Genomic DNA, 17,699 nt, shown 5'->3' with positions numbered 1-17,699 from the left:
AATGAAGCCCTTATTTTAACTATGACATCAGAAATAATTGACCAATCAGAGAGCAGACCTTGAATCCCTCTGGCCAATAGGAGTGCGCTTCCCAAAATAACTCCCGTGACGTCAGCTATATAGGTATACAGTGTGTGTGTTGGACACCACCAAACAAACCCGGAAGTAAGGCGATCAGAGGAGTACATGTACGCGGCATAGGTGAGCATTGTTTTTATTTTCATCTTTCATGTGGCAATCTCTTACGTTATTTTGGTGCTGAGGGTTTAGTTGAGATAAATTGAAAAAGTGACAATCTATTAGGACAAGGTTTCGTGGACTGTCGAAGCCTCGCCCGCTGAAAACCTTTACGGTAGGTAACTGAATACATTATACAAGTCGGCTTGGGGTTCACACAAGTACGAGTCAGCGAGTAGGTATTCTACTCAGCCGAGAGGCATGCCTTAGCATGTTGCATGCATTTGTATGGAGTATGAGGGGACTGTTTGTGACTAGACCAAAGGTGTTGCGTAACTGTAATGCAACCTATAGTATAATCCAATCGTTGTTTACTGTTTACGTACCTTAGCTACACGATCACATGACAGGCAAGTACATTGTACCGGACTTGTTTTCAGTGCTTATGTTACCGCTAGTGTAGAATAGAACAGTTCCTTTTTGCAATCAACCATGTTTATCATTATTCAATGAACAAGATCTTTGGTAAAAATGTACACTCTTCTGTTATTGAATATGGGATATGGGATATGGACTCTTACAAATCCTAGTTCCAGTTCTTAAATGTCTGTGGCCAGGTAGTCAAGTTATTTTCGTCCGTGACGTCATAGCAAACGCGGCTCGCGAAAAACGGTCTTTTGAGAAGGAGAAAAGCAAACATTATGATAACTTGCGGTTGTATTTAGCATTATCATTTGTGACATGTTCGCCGATTTGGCGAAAAGATTATATTCATGATATGATCAAAAGTGGAAACCTCAGTTCAGTATATGTGCATTTATCCTTAAAAAAATAAATACCATACTGTTCGAATTCAAAAATCCATTTGTGCAACGTTATTGTCCATGTTGATTGTTATTGTGGCATATGTTACATATGATCAATGATACGATTAATGAATAATAATAATAATGATAATCTTTATTGCATGTTCATTCTCCAGGGGGATAAATGCACAGGATGCCATACATGGGGAAATTGAGTACATAAAACAATAACAATTGAATAACGTCCAATACAATACTGAGCACTATACTAATATGATACAATATGATATGATATGATACAATACAGTACGTGGAACCTATGAAAGATACGGCTCGGTCACATTCATCGAAGGTCGTCGCACGATTTTGAGACCATAAAATTTTCCAGCAGTCTTGATCTGTGACGGAAACAACCTGCCGACAAGGATCTAAGACAGCCTTTTCGGAAACAAGACAGCTGATCACTACGTGACACGTGAGGGAATATATCAAGAATACCCTCAGCCTACGGTCGTACGGCGGTCTTACGACGATTGTTTATAACCGAGCCCGTACCGTAACATCTACATGTGCAAAACGAACGTTTAACGAACGTTAAGAGGTACATGCATAGGCGCTTAGACGTAACATGTCAGGTATTCACGGTTCACTGCACGCGGGCAAAACAAGCTATATTGTGTCTTGGGATGACTCAAGTGAGTCAGGTCCCAGTTTAGCTGCTGACGTTTCAAATGCTCTGTCATAACAAACCACGTCAAAAACAATGATTAACAGCAGGTAAAGGTAATGGCCCCATAGCCTTTGAGGCCGAAGGACTAGTGGGTTACATTCTTTAATCGCTGTGTGCATGGTGCCGGGATTGATAATTTAGATCATGCCATTGTAGTTTGATGTAGCGTTTCTAATAGTGATTATAAACGCTATATACTTCAGACGTACACATAGCAACACCATCGGCATGCAGTTCGGAAGCGAGTTCGTGTATCTTCGGGATCACTCGGAAGAGAGCGAAGAGTCGGTGGACGAGGCCGAAGAGGCCCGAGCGTTCTCAAAGCGTCGTCATAGCGGTCGGGATGACGGGAAGGTAGGAAATATTGTTGTGCGCGTGTACTTGATACGACAATTGATGACACAATGCCAAATGCAGCTACGTGTGTCGCGCAAGTCGAATAAAAGTTTCTGCCCCCCCCCCCCCAAAACAACAACTTCCCATCATTATAAAACTAAGTTATCAGGAAGGTTAAACAAATTACTAGGCATGATATACGAAACAATGAAATCTTCATTTTTGTTCCAGTATACGAGCGTGATTCAGAAACAAACGCAATTTGTATCATAGCAGGTTCATTTTTGTATGAAATGAGTTGCAATTTTGGCACAAATGTAAAGGAACATCTCTTCTTGCGACGGACGTATGTCACAGTCACAGTATTTTTCACATTTTTACCAGGGACTGAGTGGACTTCAAGTTAACCACACCTTTTGAGTCACCCTGGTATCTTTGACTGACCTCATTTGCCGATATTTTGTTTTGCAATTTACCGCATATGTTTGCTCATTTTGCAGCTTCTTTGTACGATTTAATAATTACAATATGGTCGCTAACTCTTTGCGAAACGGATGAAAATTGATGCGCGCGCAGATGTGATCCATATAACCGAATCGCTTTGGCCTACTATGAACCTCGGACAATTATAGCTTTGTTGACAGGCACTTTCTCCAGAAATGTTTCTTCAAATGATCTCTTATCACGGTGATGATAATTAAGGTGAAGTGACCAATGAAAGATAAAGACTGTTTCATTTTCCTCAATTTATATAGCATGCAAAAGTACTTTATAATTTCCCTTCATTTTGTCCCTGCAGACATGTATGTTGGACATCTTGGACACGGCTGGACAAGAGGAGTTTTCCGCCATGAGAGACCAGGTAGGCTACGTTTCCATGATTATTATACAGTTGTATAGACTACGTCGGGAAATGTAGTGACGATAAAAGAAAACTATAAATGCTTTTTCGTCACAAGTTTCGTCAACCCCCTTGCTCCACCCACCTCTGTCCAAACGTATGATACACATATTTGACGGGCTTGCCCTCGACCTCTCATTAGTCGAACCACTAATTGCCATGCTGTCATTGGCTATACGGTTAATTGAGATAGACATTAAGGATGGCCTTGGTACCATCTTTCGAAGTAACAGCTGCATGGCTCCAAAAAATCCGTGGTTGGCAAGCGATTTTTTTGAGGCAGCGGAGGATGGTACCCAGGCTAAGTACTTGTTGGATCTGACTTGTTGGATCTGACACTTTTTTATTCCATTCTTCAGTACATGCGGACTGGGAACGCCTTTATCCTGATATTTGACGTGACGTCACGGGGAAGCCTGGATCAGGCTGGGTCAATCTACGAGTGGCTCCTGAGGATCAAGGGTGCAGATCACGTGCCGGCGGTAAGGGGGCGCTTCTCTGAAAGAACCTCTGCAATGACATTGTGGGTAGACCTCGAATACTTGCCTTGAAAATGGTAAGGTAGGTTGAGAGTTCGACTTCCAACCAAGGGCTATAAAAACAGAGATAGGCGCCTCCCTATTGTTCTTCTCTAACTAGACTTCTCTAACTACCCTGACAGTAGGCACATAAGCTTTGTCTAAAATGCGATTATCAGCTGGGTTACGTCATCGTCACCCCTCATCTCACTCCCTCGGGGTCAATAATTTTTTAATGCACTACTTCTTACCGCAGGATGGCGTTGCGGCAAGGATGCTTTCCCAAACGTGACTAAACTTCCCCCCCCCCAAAACAAATAAGTACGCTCTGACTGTTAGCTGCAATCGTTTTACAATCATTATGAAATTATTACAGGGTCTTTTACAGGGTCTTTTACTTTTGCTTGTCTGAGTAACTATTTTTGGCGTATTACAGGGTCTGTTTTTTCGCTAATATTAGCAACGAAAAGATACATGGGACTCGGAGTCAATGATTGTTTGTCTCCAAGTTATGAGACTTCGGCGCGCCCCCTGTTGACAACAATATTTTGTGCAGGTGCTGTGTGGGAATAAGGTCGACTTGTCTGCTGCCCGTGAAGTCACTACCGAGGAGGGTCGCCAGGTGGCGCAGCAGCACGGCTTGTCGTATCTCGAGACGTCCGCCAAGACGGGACAGAACGTGGAGGAAGCGTTTCACGATGTTATCCGGCAGACCCCGAGGGACGGGAAGAACTACAAGGTTTGTGTGAGGAGTCTACTCAGTCAACTTTATTCATGTATTGGTTCGACCAAAGACATCATATGTCCTTGGTTTCAATGACATGTCGCCATGGCCAACTAGACATCAGCTATCATTAAGAGCTAACATCAGAGTAAGCCAGAACCGAAAGATTTTGGCCAGAGTACACCCTTACTCTTTTTTATAAGTGTGGTGGGGTCTCTAACATGCTCGAGGCGTAGCTAGTCTCTTCATATACGGGACGTCCGTTTAACGTCCCTAACTGAGTCATCTTTACTACTTTCGGGCACTGAAATACCAATCCCGTGACACATTTAGTTTACCACCAATGTCCGAGCCAAACGTAGCAACATTATTTATCACGTTAATGAAATATTATTGTAAATGATACCCCTCCCCCGAAAGTTTATATGTACTGTAGACTCTGTACTACGGTGTGCTCCTAGATTTCTTACAGATACTAGTACACAAAAAACAAAACAAAACATCGATATCAAAGTATCAGTTATATGGAAGAAAACGCAAGAGCGAATGCAAAACTACCAACCACAATTGACTTGCCCGCTCACATGCAACGAGTATTTTACTTAAATCCAGTATGTAGTATATCGAAACCCCAAAGCTATCTTTTCAAGATGAGTATTGAATTTCAAAAGCCCCAAAATGCACGAACTTTGCACCATACTAACAGAAATGAACCATTAGTAGAACTGAATAGTCCCCCCCCCCATACAGAACCATGTGTGATGCATGATAGGAATAGTTCGGAGGGTATTCGTGGAGGGAGCTATTGTCTCTGTCCAATGCAACTGCTACCTAGACCAAATTCAATGTCAAGTTGCCAATACATTTTTTCATCAAGAAAAATACCATCTGCCGAATCAGACCACTTGCTTTTGCTGTCGAGTACCACTTTAAGAGTGAGTTACAGTAACAGAGACACCCTGATAGAAACGTTGTGTTTTTGTTTGGCTAGCTTGCCATGCTTGGCGCAGGGGGTGTCGGGAAGTCCAGCCTGTGCGTGCGCTTTGTGCAGGGAGACTTTGTTGAAGACTACGACCCAACTATCGAGGACTCCTACCGCAAGTTGATCACAGTGGACGGCATTCCCCAGGACAAGCTACAGAAGAAAGATGGCAAGGGAAAAAAAAAGAAAAAAGGTTAGTAGTTGCATCTCATACCAGCATCTGAGGACATGCATATAGGATTAGGATGTTCTCAATTCTCCTGACTTATGCTACGATCGTAATTAGAAAAAGGGGCCCGAGCGGGTATTTAACGGACTGTTTCTCTTTTGGGCACGCGTGAACCCCTACGTGGCCCCGTGGGACACCCTGTGGATACCGGGCTGCTTTTGGGCACGGCCGGGCCACGGGATTTTTCTTAGACTCGGCGTTAAAATCAACCCGGGACCCGGTAACAAATAGACGCCGTAAACTAATTGTGAGAACACCAAGAGGTACCTTTGGTCTTACACCTTCAGGTTCTAACGACTTTGCAAGTCCAGAAAGTAACGTTATCCTTTCGGAGAAGTTAGCCTTGATAAAACAAAAAGTCTGTCGTAGATAAGGTCTTATTCATGTATCAAGCCCCTGTCACACTTGTGCGTATAAGTAATTCCGTGTGAGTTCCGTATTGAATTTTGACAATACGCAGTTGTGCGCTCAAAACATCAAATTTCTTGAGTTTTGCGCGGCGCACATACAGCATGTGAGTAACGAATTCAGCGTATGAGACACGTATTATTTGCATATGAAGTGCGCAATACTATTATCCTTGCAGCGAATAGCTGCGTATCAGGCGCGTATGCTGGGCGTATTCCAGACGCATACAACGTCTGCCGACCGCATGCCTGACGTACTTCTGACTAATGCTAATCGAATTATGAGCGTATTTGGTTGCATTGATATTAGTATTTACTTAAACTGTTATGTGAAGACGCCTCCACAACTGACGACAAGTAGGACCTTTTGTATATGTGTAACAAGGACACCACTTTTACTTTTGGAACACTCCATGACATTTAAAACCATTATTTACCTTGTGAATTTGGTTGCGTTGATATCAGTAGTTACGAAAACTCCACCTCCACAAGTAACGATAAATAGAACTATTATGTGAATGTAACAGGGACACATTTGTGTGGGATATTTCAATGACTATCTAAATTAAAAGATATCTACACTTTGTGCTGGTTGTGTTTGTGTCCTCTCTGCCCTTAACTAAATTGAAGATCTAACCCGACCAATGAAATACCAAATCTGGAATGTTCGTCGACTACGCTATGTGTACGCTATTCGTACGTTATCTGCGTGTTTGTCATACGTTACTGATACCTACAAAGCGCTATCGAATCGCTGGACGAGCGGCACCAATTCGTGACATATATTCTTATTCGCTATACGTCTGTTCATCGTGCGTTGTATCTGCGCTTCAAGTACGCTATATATGTGCACGCTGCTCAGACCTCGTGCCGCCAGAGAAGCGTTTACCGCGCGAATACTGTGCGTACGCCTGCGTATGACAAAAATGCTAATACGCAACTCACACGGACATGATATACATGTGACATGGCCCTTTATAATCCGAGTGGTCCAAAAATAAACGGCTGCATGAACGTTTGTTTATATCGGTGGGAAATTCTCTATTAGCCAGTCCAACTGATCTCAAGCGTCAAACTGATGAAAGCTTGCTTGTAACTGAAGAAGTAATAGATAGCTGATGGGAGTGGCCAAGATATCTGGATATAACAGCAGTCCCGCCCACCGAGGGGTTTCTAGTCTCCCCGAGGGCGAAGCCCGAGTGGAGACTAGAAACCCCAAGGTGGTGGGACTGCTGTTATATCCAGATATCGAGGCCAATACCATCAGCTATCTAATTTAGCCCATGGCATACTTCCCCGAAGCTTCCCTAGTTCAGCAGCTCTAATAAATGTTACATTATTTTGTCCTGAAAGTCCAGAAATCTCTCTTTTTGCTGGACATGCTGACAAACAAGTAACAGCTGCAAGGCTAGCACAGACCAGGTCTGTAAAACATATGGGGAGAGTCCCAAATCCCCGGGCAATTAGAAATCAGAGCAGGGATTGGTCAGAATAGGTCACATGGTTATATCACCCACAGTTTTTCTATATCACCCACAGTTTTTCTATATCACCCACAGATATCACTCACACTTTTCTGATATCCCACACTATGTGGATATAACCACAGAAAATGGGGGCTTCCCATTGGCTGAGGGGAAGTAGCCATGGGCTAAATTAGCAGGTAAAGTTCGGCAGCCGCGCGCGAGGTCGGACGTGCACAGCCGTTGGTGTTGAGTGGTGCGGTCGTACGCTTGTAGCTGGAAAGTGCCTCTTGCGGGGAGTGACTAATTGCAGTTTATAATTGCCATAAACAGGAATTTAATGGTTTCTGGTAGTTGGCAATTTTTGTACATGATGCAGGGTAAATGTGCTCAACATGAATGACCTTGGTGCATTTCTTATAGCTTCATTACGAACGCGCCAATGTCAAACACGAATCATAAGATGTAAGCCTATGGGGCGAAAAAACTCAAACGGCTGTTGAGTGTTTGTGTCTTTTTTCTGCCAGCTGTAGGAATGTCAAGTTCAACACCAGCTGTAAGGGCCAAGACGAAGAGTAAGAAGAAGACGTCCTCCTCCGGTGCTCTGGGGCTGTTCGGGCGTCTGCTGGGGCGGAGTGCTGACAAGAACAGCAGCGACAGCAGCGACGAGGAACAGCAACAGGAGCAGACCATGGGCAATGAGCACAGTGACAGCAGTGACAGCAGCAACAGCGAGGAGGAGGAACAGCAGCAACTGGCAAACAGCCTAGCAGATCCAGAGAGTGGAGCCGTCAACCGACAGAAGAAGATCGTGAAACGCAAGAAGGTGAAAAGATAGCATTATTTATTCATATAATAAGCTTATTGCACAATTCTACACTAGTAACATGAAAATGACGGACAAACCTTGGACAACAACTCAGTCCAGATATGCAATTACTCTAGTCCAAATGCTGATTCTAAATTCTAATCATTGGATTTGAGTTCTTTTTCTGAGAATGTGGCAGACGAAGGATCCCGCTTTTTGTATAATGTGTTATTTTAAAGAAAATCATGCATCACTCATATCAAATTTGGACTCGTTAATATATTTATGGCTATTCAATGGTACTGTAGACGCCATAACACGATACAGACGCGATATATCGCGATGCTGATTCTATACCGTGAAAATGGCTAAATGAGAATGAAATATGTTTACCGATTTTGCTGTCTTGTATTGCATTGCATGCTGGTGCATTGGCACTTTGCATATTAGCTTAAAAAATAAACACATTTGTCCTGCTGATACGCCTATGACCAAACGGTTGTTGCTCGATTCCATGCTTCAACCAGGCCGACGGGAATGTGGTATTGTTGAGCCTCAGCTGTCTGGAGGACGAGACTACTGTTATGCCAAGAGCGCCACCTAGCTGTGCTGAGTGTAACGCAGTCTTGTCGCACCTGTCAAAAATCATAAACGGAGAAGACGGACAGCCCGGCGGATGGCACTGGTAAGTGGGACCGGAAATGCAAACTGCTATCATCGGATGTTTTCATATTCACGTACCGGAAGTGACGTTTTGTCGTACCCAGAAATTAGGTGTTGAATACCCGCCTGGGAACGACGGTCACGTGAGAAGACTTGTCTGTATACATCTCGTAAGCAACAGAATGTGTTACTTATAACCTTCGTGAAAATGGAGGCGTTGTTCTCGATGTGTCTGTGTGTCCACATATTTCGACCAGCAATAACTTGAGAAGCTATAGGTGGGTTGTGATGACATTTGTTATGTAGTTAGGTCTTTAGATGACAAATGTCAGGGTCAATTATGGGCCTCATGGCGTTTTTCTCTTGGTATTGTAGCATCATTTCATGTTTTGGCCAATTTTGACTTGGAACAGTTTTCTTTAAAGCTAGGGCGAGGTGTGATATTGGAGACTGTTAAATTCAGACAGGTCGCCAGGGTACTTAACACGTTCGTTAAATGTTTTTATATACCAATTCAGAAGGCAAGGGGAAGAAAACTTGCACAGCAAGAATACAACAACTGGTTCCACCTTAATCTTTCCTTCGATATCCTGGCAGCTATTAAAGAAAAAAACGTTTTTCTACACGTGCAATTTCAATTTCAACAATAACTGCAGAAGGGTCAATGAAAATATTTAGTAAACTGCCCTCGTATGTCTCTTTGTCTACATTGTCAAGTAAAACTTGACGTGTGCAAAGGTTTCTTTAAAGTTTCCTACATACGCACCGACGCAATATACAACGTCAAACAGGTGACACTGATTATCTATTTTCTTTCTGCTCAATTTTTCAGTCACTTTTGCAACACGAGAAATGATGGAATCGAGGAGAAAGACGTAAGTGAGCGTTCTTCACACATATACACACAAGCAAACACGGACAAGCAGAGAAAGAAACAATCAAACAAACAAATATCGATTATGTGGATATCTTTTCACATGATGGTGATGAGAATTATTGCACAACAATTGTACATGGTATAACATATTACAAAGATAACAATAACAGCAACTTATCTCTAAAATCACTAGAAACTAAGTATGTGAGAGACTGCATTAGATTAGTTTGCCTCGTTCCTCAGTCTTCGCGCAGACTCACAGGGCATATCTGGCGTCTGGCATCATGCCACGCAACATTATGCGAGCTGTTCAACTAGACGCGAATGAATTCGAGGCTAGAGTCAGAATAGATTCTTTGGGAAAATAATTCCTTCTATATTTTTTCAAACAAATCCAACAATCAATCCTGTAACAGATTGAAGATTCAAATACACTTATCGCGAATAGCAAGGGTGACCCGGGGTACCCGGCCTGAAAACGCAAGCAAAGCAACATTGCACTACTGGCTATCGGAAAAGCACCCCTCAAGCGTTACGCGTTCGACATGATTTCCCTAAAACAGTTTCATTCAAATTCACCGCCTGTTATAACATATGTACCGTAGATTCCGACGGAGGGGACGGCAGAATACGTCCTGGCCCCGGCTGACACCTGTACGAACGACCTGAGCGGGGCCGGGTCGGGTGCGAGCCCGGAGACTCAGGGCGTGGTGGTGCTGTGTGTGGACGTCAGCGGGTCCATGGGGGTCACCACGAAGGTGCCGCAACTACAGGGTACGGACATCTTGCGTTAATTTCGTTCTGCATATAATCATCACAAAACGTCTTTGTGCACAGTAAGAGCAAGGCAAAAACAGTACAAATCATTAATATGCAAAGTCTCGGACATAGTACTGTACTGTACTTTCACAACTAAAGAATTTCAAAAGCTGACGTTTTGCTGGCTGTCTGTTACCTTCCTCAGGGCAATCTACGAAGTTTCTTTTCTATCAAACGGATTGTAATAACTGCGTTAGCTCATATCTGATATCAAGGCTGGCATACTGTTTGTTTGTTGGTACAGCATACCCGGTAAACCATCTCTAGGCGTAACACACCAGGTTTGTACTGAACAGTACACACTGCATATACGCACGTATTTATTTGATCCACTCACACCGGGAAGGATCCCTACTCTTTTCTATAAGTGTGGCACTGGGTTTTACGGTAAACCGGACGTATTGTGTTTGGGTGGAGCCTTACGTATGGTTCCTTCCCGCAGTCTGGTCTCCGATTTCACATTTTCTAAAGGTTATAGTCACATGTTATGTCATTCCTTCCACTAATGCTTTACATCTCCACTAGAAAACAAACAGTTCACACCATTATGTGGTCTTATGTGTTTCAGCCGAGTGGAAGGCCATGAGGGATAAGAAGGCGGGGAAGGAGTACGTGACCCGGCTGGAGTGTATGACAGCGGCCATCGCCAGGTCAGAGCGGCATTGCACACGCTTCACGCTGGCCTCGTTAGCAGGCTCACGGGATGCGTATTTTGGGGGCATATCATGTGCTGGTTTCTTATGTATGTTAGTTCTGAATGTCCCTGTTTATAATATGCCCCCTTGAACAACAGAGAACTGAAGTATAATCAGAAAACAGCACACCAGTAAGCCTACCAAGAAGGCTAGCGTAACTCGGGTTTGGTAAATGGACCCTAGCAAGCATGTCTAAGTAAGTATTTTCGGTTTACTTCTTTGGAAACTGTTTCGAATTCTTTGTTTTTGACAAGGATAATTGTAAAACCTATATGTGGAGTATTGCAGTTTTATGATAACGCAACCGTTACGATATTGTACACAGGCACTTGGAAAGGTTGGAGCTGGACACCCCCAACAGGCAGGTTGCCATAGTAACCTTCCAAAGCCATGTCCAGCTGTTTGGAGACGGGCGCTATCCACCAACTGACGTCACCGGAGACACACTGAACAGCTATGACAGCCTCATCAGCACAGGACGAGACCTAGCGGAGAAGTTTGAACTGCAGCCGATCAAAGATTCGCTGGGGTGAGTGTTCGGTCATACCCCCAGATCTAGCCTGACTGAATTACGCCCCGACTAACTAACCCCCTTGTTACCCAATCAGCCCATGGTAATGAGAACACTTGTAACACAGGCTTCCGCAGATCTACTTGTCGCAATATTACGTCTATCTAAGACCTTTACTGTTGTTGATCAGACAATGACACACATGTAAATGAAATACATTTTCAAATTTGACCGACGTGATACGTTTCCTCGAGATCACGTGCACGTGAGGGAAGTGAGTGTGGGTCAGTATTCATGAAGGCGGTCGCAGTACTGGCGAGTGCATATTCCATGAGAGAGCTAAATATAGTTTGAGAATTGAGAATTGATCGACTTATCTTTTTCAGAGGCGTCGGCACGAAATAAACAGTTGACAATCATAAGCTATTGTGGCGTCAGTGGCCTAGTGGTTAGGTAATCGGTCTCGAGCTCGTTTCTCGGCAGCGCTGTGTCCGACGTTGTGGGAAAGGCACTTTACACGATTTTCCTCACTCCACGCCTTAGCAAGGAATGTGGGTTTGCGAGAGTTTGTTAGTTTGTTGGAGAATAAGATATAGCGGCGTCGTTTTTCCCTTTTCATTCCACAGCACACTTAAAGAGAAGGTGTCCCAGCTGAGTGCAGGCGGCACGACGGCTCTGGGGCCGGCCCTGGCCGTGTGTGCGGGGGTCGTGGCCGACAAGCCGCGGTCCGAGATCATTCTCTGCACGGACGGCGCCGCAAACGTCGGAGTCGGGGACGTCAGGAAGGATCCTGGTTTCTACAAGAAGGTATGAACAGCAGAATTACATGGAAGATATGCTGGGAATGCGTTCAATGAACAGTCGGGAATCATTTATATCATATCAAAAGTAGGTCAATGCTAAAAAGAAACAGAAGAGTTCAAACGAAAAGCATGATGTATCTACCAACAGAGATAGATGGCGCTCTACATTAACAATTCACCCAAGGCAACGTCTTAGCTAGGAATGTGGGGTTTTAAGAGTTTGTAAGTTAGTTTGTTAGTTTGTTGGAGAACAAGCTATAGCATACTTTACTTTTAACCATTACATGATAACGCATTGACGGTACGTAGGCAAAAAATATCTACATCTGATTTATACTTGGTGGCAAAACAGCAGATAACCTTTCCCAATGGAGAGGGGAGGAGAACATGGGTGGCCAAACGTCTGGGAATCTGTTCCGTATATTGTCCTAGTAAGCTCACAAATTTGTTCTGACTCAGATTGGAGACTTCGCCAGAAGTCACAAGATTGTCATCTCCATCATCGGCATCGAGGGCGAGAACGTCGCGCTGGAACAGGTCAGCGCGGCAGCAGCGACCTCTGGCGGAACGGTGAACATCCTGCACCCCCTGGAGCTGGTGCGTCAGATCAGGCAGATCGCACAAAACAACCTGGTGGCCACGGACGTGCGCGTCACACTCATGGTGCACCCCGCACTAGTGGTGGAGCGGAACGACCAGGAAAGGAACGATGGCGAGGTACACGTAGACAGTGTTGGCACACACACAAGCAAGATTAGACTAGAACTGCCCTACCTTATTTGATAGCAACTCAAACTATTTTCTACTTTTCAAAACTTTGTCTCCCAGAGCTACAGTGAAGTAGACAAATCCGCCTCATAAAACCAGGATCATTTCTTAGTACAGTAGAAGCCACGTAATTGCACATCCGATTAACGCACATTCCATTTAACTGCACCGAATCCCCAAATCCCAAACCGGTTCCCATTCACTGCATTGTTAGTGACTCCGCATATCTGCACGGTGCATTGTCACCAAAATGTTTCAAAAATCCTCGACAAGTTGACTAAAAAGGTGCGCTAAAAATCGGCAAACGCGGTACAAACGAGCCGATAAGTGCCTATGTAGAGGCACAATACCGCCAATATGTCTAAAATTGTTTTTATTAACAAAAGAAGGACTGGTGTTCTCCATTGACAATCACGTTGATAGCGATCGTATGGGAGGTCCCGGGCGGGTCATGGGGCGTGTCGTCAGCATAAAGAGACGCACGCCTGCCAAAGGCGGCATTGCGTTTTGGTTTTGGTAGACAGCATGCTGTACTCAACAAAGAAATGGTCTCTACCTGCACACTGTCCTATTACTGTGAATGCATCTAAGTTCGCGGGGATTTGATTTCGCGTTAAGGATGACATGGGGTGTTGTCGGCGGTTATATTCACATACTGCTGCAATCTAAAATTTACTGTTTTTTATAAACGTGGCCCTAACAAGAGGTGGAATCTATGGTGTTACCACACTGTACCTGTATAACGAAAGCTTTCTAACATCTCAGAAATACGTGCTAACAAGTTCATACAGCACACCGAGGTTCATAAACTATTCACCTCCTGTATGATACAGTGTACTACCGGTACAGCTGGGCAATTTCGCATTACTACACCAGCCGGATAATTGCACCAAATACGCTGACAAATGGGATGTGCAGTTAAGCAGATTCTATACTGTAGATCCATTCTTGTTTGTTACACACATAGTCCTAGCTGTCATCAAAACCTGTTGACGTCCTGACGTTGCAACTCATATTTTGCAATACATGAAAGCATTCGCAATAGCCGACGAGGGAAAATATATGTACAATTGACCACCACTACACAAGGACCATCTGGTTACTTTTGGTGGTCCCTTAGATAATCTTTTTCTCCTGTCTATAGTGACCACCTGTCCACCACATAGACCAGATTTTATCAGTCCCCTGAGTTGTCATCTTGAGCAGTTTGGCTTAACATTGATAAATCCATACTAATCCATTTGACAAAAAGGAAGAAGAACGCGAGTTTACACTTTTTTCTGCCCTTCAGGTGTCTCATCGGATTGAAGTGGACGTAGGGAACGCCACCAAGTCAACTGACATGACCTTCACCATCCGCCAGAGGGCGTCCAATATTGACCCAAACATGGCGGCCTTCCCAGCGCAGGCGCAGATTAACTTTACTCGTAAAGATGGTGCCAGGTGTCTAAGGATCATCACCATGGAAACAAAGGCAACCCAAAACAGAGAAGAGATGGAAAAGGTAAATGTAACATTGTAGTGTTTGAGTGGTAGAAGTGGTGGTTGTTGCTATTGTAGTAGTAGCAGCTCAGCAGCAGCAGTAGTAGTAATAGTAGTAGTAGTAATAGTAGTAGTAGTGGTAGAAGTGGTGGTTGTTGCTATTGTAGTAGTAGCAGAAGTAGCAGCACAGCAGCAGCAGAAGCATCAGTAGTATAGTACTAGCACTAGAAGTAGTAGTAGTAATAGTAGTAGTGGTAGAAGTGGTGGTTGTTGCTATTGTAGTAGTAGCAGAAGTAGCAGTAGTATAGTACTAGTAGTGGTAGTAGAAATAGTAGTAGCAGCAGTAGTAGATGTTGAAGTAGTGGTAATAGTAGCAGTAGCAATAATGATGATGGCAGTAGATTTGGAGTTTATTGTTAAGCCAGTACAAGAGAAGTGGACATAAGAAGCTACAAGCAAGCTGAACTGGGACCTGTCAACTCTAAGAGACTTGAGTAAAGAGTGATGGTAGCAGCAATAATACTAGCTATAGATGAAAAAAAAAAAGCAATGCTAGATAGTAGTAGCAGCAGTAACAGTAATATTAGCAGTAGAAGTAATAAAAATAGCGATAGAAGCAGTCAGTTTTGTATTTTTCATATTTTCGGGATGATGTCATTAAGATAAAATTGCAAAGGTAATGTTTCAAACATGTCCGTTGTTTCAGAATCTGAACGTCGCAGTGACCGGTCTTGCTGCTGTCCAGAGAACATCCGCTCTTGCCGAGGGAGGCAAAAACGACCACGCCAAGACACACCTGTAAGTTCTACGTCTGTAGTGAATGTACTGGGGCTATGGGGTAGATGGTAGAACACGGGGATTTCTAGGCTGACTAAGTCCCGCCAACAACTCTTAGTCACGAGACTTGGGAATGTCCTAATGTATGCTTGATTTATGCTTATGTGTTCACATGAACCAACCATTGTCAGACTGAAATGTTTGTTCCCATGCTGTTGAAGGCTGTGATGACTAGTTTCTATAATGAGAGATTCTCGAACTCCTGTTGGGCTGATTTTCATAGTGATAAATTAAAGGATCATGGACTAGCTAGCGCCGCTATTGGTAGTTTATATCTTTTTTTAAGCAGCCTCTTACCTTGGAGTCGAATGGCCACAAATTCTCGGGAATGGGCCCAATCAGCACCTGGCAGTGAGAAATATGCACGACGTCGTGTAGCACAAGCTAATGGCCAAATATCTAGATAAAGGATAATTCAGGTCAAGGCAAATATTGCAACAAATGTCTATTAATGGATTACCTAGCTATTCGTATCTTTATAATATCCTTTAATCTCTGCACATTCCTCTTGGTATAGTTTGTATAACACAATTGTAAATAAGCTTTGATCCCGATGATCTTGAAACAGGTTTTGATCTTGAAACAGTTTTTCATGAAGGGGATTGCAACAAAATGGAACATTTTTGATTTGTCAAACAGTCAAAACGTGGAGCGCCTCCTTGCGAGAGGAAGTGTTGGTACAAGTCAGAAGGAGGAGCACTTCATCTTTCTTGAAGAAAACAGAGAACTGGCGAAGGAGCTGAGCGAGCAGCGAAGGGTATGTGTGTGACCTCCCATAAACTCATCTCACCTATTCCTTTACTTCTCGTAACACTGTATGGGTTAGTCACAATGAAACAATTACCACACCGTGTAAGAGGGTTTTTGGTTGTCTGTCTGTCAATATGTGTTTCACAAATTGAAAACGTAATCGTGAACCAAACATGAAAGAAAACAAAAATGAAATAAATCCAAACTTTGAGATAAAATCGTTGCTAGAAATCCCACAAAAAATATTCAGCGGTAGAATGGGTAGCAGGAAAAGATAATGAAGTAGAAAACATACGTTCGGCTATAGCAGAACTAAGATGTAGATTCTCAAGAAAAATACATGGGGAAGAAAGTCATGTTAAAATGTCCTGCTGTGTTTCAGGGGCCCCAGACTGGTGCGAGCGCTGATCAGAGATTTAAGAACCTTTACAAGAAGAAACACGCGAGTGTGGAACAGTTTCTGGGCGGGAAAAAGAAAGGCAAGGCCGTGAAGGGCCGTATTACCGACAAGAAACTCAACCAGCAGTACTATGATTACGAGTACCAACCGGAGGAAGAGGAGTAAGCAGACCAGCGAATGAGTCTCATTGTCCCTTTTAAAAATGTGTGGAAGACTTTTATCTATCTAAGTGTGCCAGCCTGTACTACAAGCGTGATAAGGAAATAGCTCGTGTACCATCAAATAAAACTCATTAACGTGCCTCATAGGAGTGTTCAGAAATTCAACTGCGCATGTGTATTAAATATGGCAGAGACAATAACTGTTTACATGTTAGGGAACTTCACCTTTGACCTGCTCATGCCCATTTGACTCCGTGAACAAGCTTATAGCCGTGAATACACGGTCCTACACCATCAGGTCACGTGATACATACAGCTTAGTACTGTGTTGAAAGATCCGTACATGTATCTGTCTTATATAATATACAAGGCATTTTTAGTTTAACGGTGTTTATTGCTGATTATTGTTTGTCTTAGTAATTATTATGTCTTTGCGGGCTATACCTTCACAAACATGATAAAATGTAGACCAGCATGTACAGAGCAGTAGAAGACTGGGAAGAATGTTCAAGTGGTTAGTATGATGGTAGGAGCTACAATTGGTGAAAGGAAATTGGTTTTTAAAGGCATCCATTTAAAATCAAAGTAAAAAAATACACTTCTTGATTATTACGTCTAATATGAATATTTACGACGATAATGTATACTTTTCCCCTTTTCCCCTTTGATTGCACCCCTATATGAAAATGAGCGACAATCGCTGTTTAAGACATTACCATTAGACAAGAGATGTAAGAAGATGTCAAAGAAGGACACATTTGAATAAACGATATCATGCACGAATAAACATTTAATTGTAAAATATGTCATTACTAGTATGTCTCCATGTGTTTCAGGTTACTATTAGGTGTA

General features: G+C 43.2%; 1 protein-coding gene across 2 annotated transcripts; it reads left to right on the top strand.

The window, feature by feature from the left end:
• The first annotated feature begins 94 nt into the window (after positions 1-94).
• LOC136424736 (circularly permutated Ras protein 1-like) lies at positions 95-17,649 on the top strand. 2 transcript variants are annotated; one of them, XM_066413363.1, is made up of 18 exons: positions 95-201; positions 1,917-2,067; positions 2,849-2,911; positions 3,310-3,432; positions 4,025-4,207; positions 5,184-5,367; positions 7,801-8,099; positions 8,609-8,766; positions 9,577-9,619; positions 10,227-10,395; positions 11,009-11,090; positions 11,461-11,664; positions 12,273-12,453; positions 12,909-13,166; positions 14,509-14,721; positions 15,406-15,497; positions 16,176-16,293; positions 16,669-17,649. In XM_066413363.1, exons 2-18 carry the CDS (start codon positions 1,942-1,944, stop codon positions 16,849-16,851), a joined length of 2,679 nt encoding a protein of 892 aa, XP_066269460.1. In that variant the 5' UTR covers positions 95-201; positions 1,917-1,941; the 3' UTR covers positions 16,852-17,649. The 2 variants fall into 2 exon arrangements, with proteins under 2 accessions (XP_066269460.1, XP_066269461.1); XM_066413364.1 differs by lacking the exons at positions 16,176-16,293; positions 16,669-17,649 and adding an exon at positions 15,826-16,139.
• Positions 17,650-17,699: the final 50 nt, after the last annotated feature.

The sequence above is a fragment of the Branchiostoma lanceolatum genome, chromosome 18 (assembly GCF_035083965.1).
Source record: "Branchiostoma lanceolatum isolate klBraLanc5 chromosome 18, klBraLanc5.hap2, whole genome shotgun sequence".
Classification (NCBI taxonomy): domain Eukaryota; kingdom Metazoa; phylum Chordata; class Leptocardii; order Amphioxiformes; family Branchiostomatidae; genus Branchiostoma; species Branchiostoma lanceolatum.
Note: the sequence above shows the minus strand (reverse complement) of the source record. Positions and strands in the feature narration are given on the sequence as shown.